The 10131-nt window shown below is 43.7% G+C and overlaps 1 protein-coding gene across 3 annotated transcripts in view; it reads right to left on the bottom strand.

The window, feature by feature from the left end:
* Positions 1–777: 777 nt before the first annotated feature.
* LOC147631574 (uncharacterized) overlaps positions 778–10131 on the bottom strand; it is a 116643-nt gene continuing 107289 nt past the window's right edge. For 2 of the 3 annotated variants that reach the window (XM_086808091.1, XM_086808092.1), the window contains 4 exons: positions 1827–1937; positions 1540–1722; positions 1391–1435; positions 778–1290 (listed from right to left, as the gene is read on the bottom strand). In XM_086808091.1, the coding sequence (XP_086664217.1) occupies positions 1159–1290; positions 1391–1435; positions 1540–1722; positions 1827–1937 (471 nt within the window). In that variant the 3' untranslated portion in view covers positions 778–1158. Of the gene's footprint in view, positions 1291–1390; positions 1475–1539; positions 1723–1826; positions 1938–10131 lie in introns of all 3 variants that reach the window. The other variant, XR_015267319.1, reaches the window with a different exon arrangement.

The following is a 10131-nucleotide window of genomic DNA, read 5'->3' as shown; positions in this document are numbered from 1 at the left end:
AGACCTGTAGAGAATCCTGTAACAGAGCTAGGCAAAGGGCAGGAGAATCCATGCAAGAAAGGTCTAATCTCAGACTCAGAACCTGAAAACATATTATACTCCTGAGGGTAATAGGGTCTTGGGTGGTCAGGCCCTACATGCAGGGGATTCCTCATGAAATCAGCAGAAAAGGAGGGAGGAACCATACCTAAACTCAAGTACTGGTCCAACTGGGGTGGGTCAAATCCTCTATGGGGGTGGAAGAGAGGCGGTTGAAGGTTGAAAGCGGCTCCCATCAAGGTACTCCTCCCGGGCAGCAGATGTTCAGCTTCTTTGCCAGAGCCGGAGTCGAGGACTGCAGCATAGGAGGTGGTAATGGTTGTAGCTGATGGTCCATTCCCTTGTATAGAAGCAGCAGGGGTTGGGTCTTTGAGGAGAGGACTCACAGCAGAGCTGGAGCTTCCTGCCATGTTGGCGGAATCCCCAGAGGGGCGACGTGGCGAGACCCTCACGGCTGAAGCGCGCAGAGAGTGGTGAGAATAGGTTTGGTGCAGAGCACTGGGGCATGCAGTGAGTTGAGCAGACGAAGAAAGGGCTATGGCGACCACACAGAACGGTCACATCCCCTCCTACTATTCGCCGAGGTTGCTTTCCTTGTGAGCATGTTTTTGAAGAACTGCTCACAGGAAGTTCTTTTGCAATTGCGCCCGAATTGCTTGATTTTATTCAAATTGGCGATAAATTCAACTGACTTGGAAGAATTGTACCCCCCAAAAAAAAAAAAAAAAACGAGGAACAAGCATAGAAAAGATGGTGATTGAGTTTACATCATAATGGAGCTGTCTCAATGCGGATAGTTTAGCCCATCGTATTTATGCTCAATGGAGCTCACAAAACACGAAAGTTTGAACCCTGTTAACCACCCATGGCTCTAGCTCCAAACATGCAGATCTAACAATACAAAATCTAACAGTAACCAGCCATTGAATCATCTTGGAGCAGCCGTCTTACATCCTTTATTAGGGCTTTACACACTTGGTGCACAAAGCTGTGCCACACATCTCCACCACGACAATCATCAGGAAAACTGGCCAGTCCATTGACAGTTTACATTGCCCACATCACATTCAAGGGTTTTATAAAGACCATAGTCCATATATCTAACCTTAAGCAAGCCAACTAATTTAGATAACCCCTGCACTCTGCAGATTTACAATAGCATGGTATTCTATTGTCGTTCTCAAAGTCTAACTTGTAGTCATATGTGAGCTCTTCCCCGGCAGCGATATCTTTTTCCGCGAAAAACACAACCTGCATTATCCACAGCTCATCTTGTTCAGAAAAGAAACAGAAAGTTGGAACTCCAAATGAGGGTGGTAAGAGGTAACCTTGTTCAATAAACTAAGCTTACCTTCTTCTGCTTTTCTACACAAATGATCTTTGCAACACAATTTGGCTGCAGACGACCCCAGTTTTGCATCAGAAAGACAAATCACTGCAAATGATCTTCCACAACTTGAGATGTACACAAGCAAATTTTTGAAAGCTTGAAGGACTTACAGAACAAGAGTGATTCACAAACCGAGCAATGCCCCCTTTGTGGGTTGCATCAATTATGTGCTCCTTGTCTATTCGGAAAAGATAGCATGCTCCTCTATACTGAAGTCTTCCATTGGAAAGATAGTCGGCCTCGCGTTTATCTGCCATGCGTAGACCTACGACTTCACCTACATACTCAACAACCTGCAAATATGTCCTTGTTGTTAAGCCATAACCACTGTGAACAAGAGATAAGAGACACAAATTTGAAGCTGCAGTTCGTGTGCACATTCCACCACTGTGCTCACCATTTCTCCCCTTGCAATAAAATCTGAAGTGTAGAGTCCAAGCGCATGAATATTAGATTTGTAAACTGCCAAACGCTTCCAGCCCTGTTCTTGCTTATAACGAACATACTCCTGCCATGATAAAGGAAGATGTTAGTTTAAGAAGAAATGATGCGCGCACAACTTCTTTTTGTAAAACCGTTGTTCTATTACTTTACTATGCAGAGAGAAGCACCCTCATGAGAGTGTTTCTCATTGATTCACAAAACTAAAAACACTGGAAAAACAAATCTAGATGTATCTGTGTTGGCTATGGTGGGGGCGCTCTGCAAGCGAACAGGCGCGCGCGCACACACACACAATCGAGCTTTGAGAGAAAAAACGTATAATGATAATGAATAAAAGTACAAAGTAGTACTCTAAGGGTGTGTTCCCACGGGAAAAAACCTTTGCCCAGCCATAGTAAAAAGTGCCCATGGGTTGAGGTGTTCACACCAGGACTTCCCGGAGGCCAAATGGCTTACAAAGCCCCCTGAAGTGAATGGTGTGAACATGTACAGGGCGTAGTGGACTACCGTGGTAGAGGCAATAAATTTTAACGCTTTGCAAAAAGCTTCAAACTTCTCTCTCGAAAGAGACTTAGTAAACCTGTCTGCCACATTGGCCCGTGTAGGCACGTAGGTCAAGGCTCTCTCTCCTGCATGGAGCCTCTCCCTAACATAATGATAATGCACCTCAATGTGCCGTCCGTGCATGAAAAACCAGATTTCGCGCCACTATCAATGCACTCTGGCTATCAGTGAAAATGGTGGTAGAAGACGGCTGTCTAATACCAAGATCTATCAATAGACAGCTGTTACATGCGGAAACTCTAGGAGTCTTCTTTCAGCTCTAAACACCATCCAAGAACATGCCGACGCAAAATGCATGCAAAAGAGAGGAGAGAGAGAGAAAGCTGAGTATTGTTCCATAGGAGTAGAAACATGTTTGCAATTTGTCATTTGGAACCTTTCTAAGAGCTGCTCAATGTATCTTCTCTGAGATAGCATGATGTCCCCCTGAACTGGTATAAACCGAATACCCAAATAGTAAACCGTCTCCTCAAGGCTTTGAAGCTCTCAAGGAGGAGGGACGTTGCTTCATCCGTGAAGAAAAAGGACATGCGTAACAAGTGTCTGAAGAAGAAGGGTGCTAAGACCAACGCAGGACCTAAGACGAAGGCAGCCAACCAGTTGTCTTTGACAAGTACTTCAGTCACTGTACTTTCTTGCCCTAGTTCATGTTCTGATTGTATATTCAACTCTAAAGTTTTTGGCTTGCACGATCTTCTCCGAGTTTATGGAGAAGTGAATGGTCATAGAATCCACATTCTTTTGGACCTCGTAAGCTCACACAACTTTGTTAATTACAAACTTGTGCAGAAATTGGGTCTGGACACAACACCTAGCGTTCATACCTACGAGGTACGCCTACCTGCGGGTCGGCAAGTGTGGGATCGAAAGGTGAAGACGCTACCAATTCGGATTTAGGACTACGAAGATATTCTGGATTGCTATGTTATGCATCTAGAGCATGTAGACTTGTTATTAGGGATTGAGTGGTTTAAGAATCTTCAGGTCCAGATAAATTGGTCTAGTCATATTTTTTTCTTTTGAACATAGGAACACACAGTATTTTATCTTAGGTGATTGTAAACAACCCTCTCAGGAACCTCTTGTAAATAACGTTGATTTTGGAAATATAATGGATTCTTCTTTGTATATTGCTTTCCACTGTGTCTTGATTCCACTTTCTTCATTTCTCATACCTACTATGGATGTCAATGAATTAAGTGTGTTTGAAAGCAAAGAATTAAGAAGTTACTAGATTCGTTTCAAGATGTATTTCCTAAGGAGTTTCCATCGGGCTTACCACCCGAAAGGACGATGGATCATCGTATTGATCTAGTCCCTGGTGCATAGTTGTTTCTCGTATCGGTACGAATGGGTTCGTACCGTACGGTTCGTACGGCACGATACCGTACGATATCGTACGGCACGAGTTTTTTTTTTTCCCCTTGAAAAAAAAATTCCAAATGCTAAAAAAAAATATAGAAACCCTGCTTTACGAAGATCCCAAATGCTCGCAATACTTCACAACTTTCGTCTCCACTCAGTATTCCATATGGGGTTGTTGAGAGACCTAAAAAATCTGGCGAGGTAGATTGGTAGTGTACACTTGATTGGTAGGATGAGAGAATCTTGCTACATCACTTGGGGATCCCTGGTATAGTTAGGCTAGACAATTAGATTCTCAAGTTATGTACGAGGGAGAAGATTTGGACATGGCCATTTTGATCTAGAGAGGAGTCCCTAAACTTATCACCCTAGATGCACTCCTCGTATTTGTGCAAGGACGGTTCCTTAGTCATAAACGCTACACTGGGAGACCTTTGGTATTGCATTACCCATCCAGGTTCTTTTTTGGAGACAATCAGGAGATCCAACCGGGAGAGACACATATCCATGTTCTGGTTCCTCAAGCACTGTAGACTCCTCCCCTCCCAACCTTCCCTCACATTCAAGCTTGAAGCTCCATAGGTTGTAAGTGAAAAATAAAAACCATATTTTATCGTACGATATCCGAAAATTTCATATCGTACCAAAAATTCCCGTACGGTATCGTATTTCCGTACCGTGACAACCATGCGGACCTGGTGCTCAACCTCTTAGCATTCCACCTTACAGGATGAGCCAAGCTGAGGAAGATGAGTTGGCTAAACAACTCACAAATTATTTGAGGATGGGCCAGATCCGTCCAAGTAAATCACCTTGGGATGCGCCTGTGTTACTTAGGAGAAAGAAAAACAACACCTAGCGAATGTGTGTAGATTACAAGAGACTGAGCAAAGTGACAATTAAGAACCACTATCCTCTCTCTAGATCAGATGACCTGATTGACCGTTTAGTCGGAGAGCGAAGTATTTCACAAAGATAGATTTACATACTGGCTATCACTAGATACGTATTTATGAAAGACACGTCAAAAGAACCGCCTTTCGGACTAGGTATAGCCATTACGAGTTTCTCGTATTACCTTTTGGGTTAACCAATGCTCCACTCACTTTCCGGCAAATGATGAACGATCTTTTTCGTGAACATTTGGGGAAGTTCGTGGTTGTGTTCTTGGATGATATTTTAGTATATAGTCGTACTCTTGAGGATCATGTTAGACACCTCACACGATTGTCTTGACTATTTTAAGATAGAATCGATTGTATGCTAAATTAAGTAAATGTGAGTTTTTTAAGACAGAAATCCTTTACTTGGGACACAAGATCACAAGAGACGTGTTGAGCATTGACTATGACCGAGTTCAGAAGGTTTTGGCCTGGCCTATACCGCAGACAGTGAGACAACTTCATTCTTTTCTCAATTTTGTTGTTTTTCTTCGGAAATCTGTGTGGGAGTACTCTGAGCTCACACTATCGATGACCGACTTGTTGAAAGGTCGTGGACGTAGGTCGAATCAACCTATCTCTTGGAATAACGATTTGGATATGGCCTTCAGACTTCTGAAAGATAAAGTCAAGAAAGCACCTACCTTAGCACTACCCAATCCTAGTTGGCCTTATGTTCTTGAGACTGACGTGAGTGATTATGCGATCGGGGTTGCTCTATTCCAAGATGGTAGACCTGTTGCTTTCGAGAGTCGAAAGCTGAACGACACTCAATCTCGTTGGCCAACCCTTGAGAAGAAGCTTTATGCTGTCATTTTCGCTCTCAAGGTTTGAAGGCATTATTTATATGGCTCCAAGTTTGTGATATTGACTGATCATCAGTCGATCAAGTATGTGTGTAATGCAGATGATTTGAGAGGAAGAAAAGCTAGATGGGAAGAGTTAATGCAAGATTTTGATTTTGAAATACGCTATCGAAAGGGATGCATGAATAGTGTAGCAGATGCGCTTAGTCAGATCAAAGAGGTGAATACTCTGTCGTTCACCGAGATTTCTACCGACTTATTTCAATCATTGAGAGGGCTTTGTAGGACTGATAGTTATTTTGGTCCATATTGGCAGAGGACCCTGGACGGGAGCTCATTGATTGACCAAGACTCAGTGACTGAGTAGCCTACCATTCACGCTGTGAGAGGCCAGTGGATGATTCGGAATGGTTTACTATTCTGTAATGACAAAATTTGTGTACCACAGGTCCCGGACATTAGGTCCAAGATTCTTAAGGAGTGTCACGACGCCTCTTTTGCTGGACACCCTGGGGTCACGCAAATAAAGCTGAACACTTAAAACAGGTTGAGATGTTGCATTCTTTGCAAATCCCAAGTAATAAGTGGGAAAGTATTTTCATAGATTTTATTACCGGAATGCCAAGAACACGTCAAGGCCATGCTTCTATTTGGGTTGTCGTGGATAGCTTAACAAAAATGACTAGATTTTTACCGACACAAAAGATTGTTACAGCTACGCAATTAGCAAGGCAGTTTATTGAGCAATTGTTTAGACTATACGGTTTACCGCACTACATAGTCAGTGATAGAGACTCTAAGTTTACAAGTGACTTTTGGAGGCTTGTTTTTGAGAAGTTGGAAACAACTTTGAATCTAAGTTCCTCAGATCATCCTCAACTTGATGGCCAGACTGAAAGGGTGAATCAGACTTTGCTTCATGTCTCCAAAAGACAGAGTTCATGGGAGGATTATCTTCCTATGTTAGAATTTGCATATAACAGTACTAAGCATACAAATACAAGTTTTAATTCTTTTATGTTTATGTACGGTTTTCAACCTAGATCACCTGTTACCGTGGGATTTTCAAGACTTCAGCATGATACAACGCGTATTTTTTTACAAGATATGCAAGAAATGTTACAAGTTGCAAAGGAATCTATTAGAAGTGCTTAAGACAGACACAGACTTTATTCTAATAGACATCGTTCACCTAGAGAGTTCTCCGAAGGAACGATGGTATATTTGCGAGTTTCGAAAGATTCCGAGACTTTACGGACGGGTTGATCTTCGAAATTATTCCCTAGATACTGCGGACCATTTCGGGTTACACGCCGGATTGGTTGAGTTGCATATGAACTGGACTTGCCTTCTCATGTGAAAGTTCATCCCGTATTTCATGTCAGTAGACTTAAGGAAGTACTGGGTGGAACATACCAATTAGTTACTCCTCAAGAAATCATAGATGTCGAGGATATGACATTTATCCCACACGAACCAGAAAAGATTCTTGGATTTCGTGAAAGGCGATTACGGAATACACTACTCATGGGATACAAGATCAAGTGGAAGGATTGTGTTGAGGAGGACGCTACATACGAGACATTGACTACCCTTCAGAGGGACTACCCTAGGTTTTTACTGAGCTCAGGAGTGAGTTCTTAGAGAAAGGGGAGTATGTCATGTGCACAGAGTGTATCTACCGTGTGAACATGCACACAAGACTAGCTTCGAGACTTGGGGAAGCTTGGAGCTAGGCAGATTGATTGGCGAGCTAGGCTAGGGATAGACTGACGGGCGGGCACCCAAGTATGGACGGACGGGTGCCCAAGTGTGGACGCTCGGTGACCGACCAAGAGCCTATAAAAGGGTGGTCAAGGTTAGTCAATTGTTCATAAAGTCTCGCGAGTCTTTGTGAGAGCCCTATGATCAGGAGCCCGAATCTAGTGCAGACGTGCACCTGTTTCATGCAGCCGAGGTCGGCAGCAATCTCGAGGCCCGCGAGGGTAGCTCCGTGGCGGTATGGGACGTCACGGGATAGAGACTGGACGGTACGTCTTGCTAGTTAGCTCAGCTCGTGGCTCAGTGGGGACAACCAAGACTTGTGGGTTTTACCCACGGCCGTCATGGTTGGGTGGTGAGTCAGGTTTGCACTCCCTTCACATTATTTGGCTTTGTTTTGTAGGTTTCGAGTCATGTTTCAAGAGCACTCTATGAGGAGATTCGTGGGGATTTGACACCTCTCAAGGTAGCAAAAAGTTTCTTGCACGAAGTGATGTGCTCTGTAGCACCTGAATCAGAATACCAATTAGCATCCGCCTTGCACTGTCACCTATAGTTGCTGCAAGATCTTGTTGCTTCTTTTTCTCTCTCTCTTTACGCTGCCTGCATTCTTCAATTACATGACGAGGTTTCCGACAATAGTTGTATCTCTTCTTCTTCTCGATCTTCTCCTCCTTAGACTTGGGAGGATCTAAATGGGCTTGTGCTTTGCCCTTAGGTTTAACACTAGAACCAGCCCTAGATTTTCCTTTGCCATGATAGGAGGTAGTAAAAGCCTGATCTGCAGCAATCATGCTGTTCTGGTTGGATTGGGATTGCTCTTCTTGTAACAAGAGAGCTACCAAATCATCAAATGTGTACAAATTTGGATTTCTATTCGTCAAGAGGCGAAAAGTGGTAGCAAATCCTTGATAGGATTCAGGCAAACCATTAAGAACCGTAGAGACAAGTGAACTCTCAAGTATCACCTCTGCACTGCATGTCCACTGAAAGGCAGGCTTCTGTGATGCCCAATGATTCACTGATGACAAGGACCTACAAATGTATTGAGATGACAGAGTGTAGGGATAGAAAAGTTATCTGAATTGAGGCTTGATAACCAAAACAGACCCCAAGGATGGGTGTCCCAATGTTGTATTTCGATGCCGAGTGCACTAAGAGAGAGCACAAGGAATGCCAGATTCAACCCAAGGCTTGATTCTGCTCTGTTTTTGGAGAAGCTGAAAATTTGCAAAGGGGATTCGATGGCCTAAATGGGCTCCGATTCAGGTGTGATTCGGCTTGGAAGACTCGGCAAAGGATGAGGAATACAAATGTGCAAAAAAATTTGGTTTGAAAATTGGCTCTGCAATGGTGGCACCGCCGGCACTGCCAACGGGTGGAGAAGGTAGCTTAGTCAATGGAAGCGGCACTGGCAGAAATCCCCAAATCAAAAAATTGATTTGGGGGTTTGATGTTGGGCGAAGCCCCTGGAGCACACGGCGATGGTGTTCTTCATGGCGGCTGCTACAGATCTGTGCAGTGATGACCAGCGGGCAGCTCTGAATGATGGGCACGCTGCTGTAGATCCAGCTCACGTGTGCAACCAGCAGGCAACAGGGCTGAAAGGCGACCAGCTGGCGTGGACGACTAGCAGGCAGTTTTGATACCAATGTTGGCTATGGTGGGTGAGCTCTGCAGGAGAACACGCATAGACACACACACACAGTTGAGCTCTGAAAGAAAAAATGTGAGAGAGAAAGTCATGCTGGAAAACGTACTTGATAATGATAATGAATAAAAGTACAAAGTACTCATAAGGCTCGAGGCCCGACACACAAGGGTGTGTTGAAGTGTTCCCATGGAGAAAAAACCTCAATCTAGCCAAAGTAAAAAGTGCCCGTGGATAGAGGTGTTCACACCAAGACTTCCCGAAGGCCAAATGGCTAACAATCTGATCTAGCTGTTGGAGCTGATGGCAGTCATATAAGAATTGACACAATGGTTGACAAAACTAGTGATACTTGTCAATCGGGGGTGATTGGAAAAAGCTAGTCGATTGCGTGCAGTCCAAAGTGACCAGAGAGCCCCTTTTGTCCATTCAAAAAAAGGAGCCATTCTTGCTAGCCTCCTCTCATATCTACCAAAGTTCCCGAAGTTCCTAGAGAAATGTGTACCACGAAATCTAATAGTCAAACGCACTAATAAACTATGCAAGAAATCTTGGGTGTCAATAAAGGCGTCATAGCAAGTGCTGGAGAGTCTCATTAGAGCATAAACACCAAGGGCATTGAGCAGTGGTAATCTTTCTTTTTGCCAAAGTTTTACTACTTGTACTCCTGCAATACATCTCCGGAAGAATACTTGTTGCTTTAGTGGTAGCTTGCTTTTCTGTACTTTCTGCAAAGTTTGTTTCCACTATTTTCTATCCCGGCCATAAAATGTTGTGCCAATCCGTGTCCTTTAGGGGCAACAATTTGGATTTCCTGAAGTTTATGAATAGCCTTGTAGCCTCACCAAAAAACGCAAGAGCTTGCATAAGTACCATGAGATCATGCGGTGTATTTATAGGGAAGAAAAATGAGTCATCAGCATAAGCCTGAGCTACCAAAGCACGACCTTGCAGCTACAACCCATGTAGTTGTCCATTGTCAGTGAGTTTATCCATATAAAGTAACAAACGATGCGTTGCAATTGCATATAACAAAGCACTCAAAGAGCAATCTTGCCTGATCGATTTCCCCAATACCCAAGGCGAGGACAATCCTTTGCTCAGTATGCACCATGCCAAGCTTTCTTGATATAGCCAGTAAATGACATTACACATTTTTTCTCCAAACCC

Source organism: Cibotium barometz, chromosome 14 (genome assembly GCF_041138505.1).
Source record: "Cibotium barometz isolate CiBa-2024 chromosome 14, ASM4113850v1, whole genome shotgun sequence".
NCBI classification, from domain to species: Eukaryota; Viridiplantae; Streptophyta; class Polypodiopsida; order Cyatheales; family Cibotiaceae; genus Cibotium; species Cibotium barometz.
This window is presented reverse-complemented; position numbering and strand designations above follow the sequence as displayed.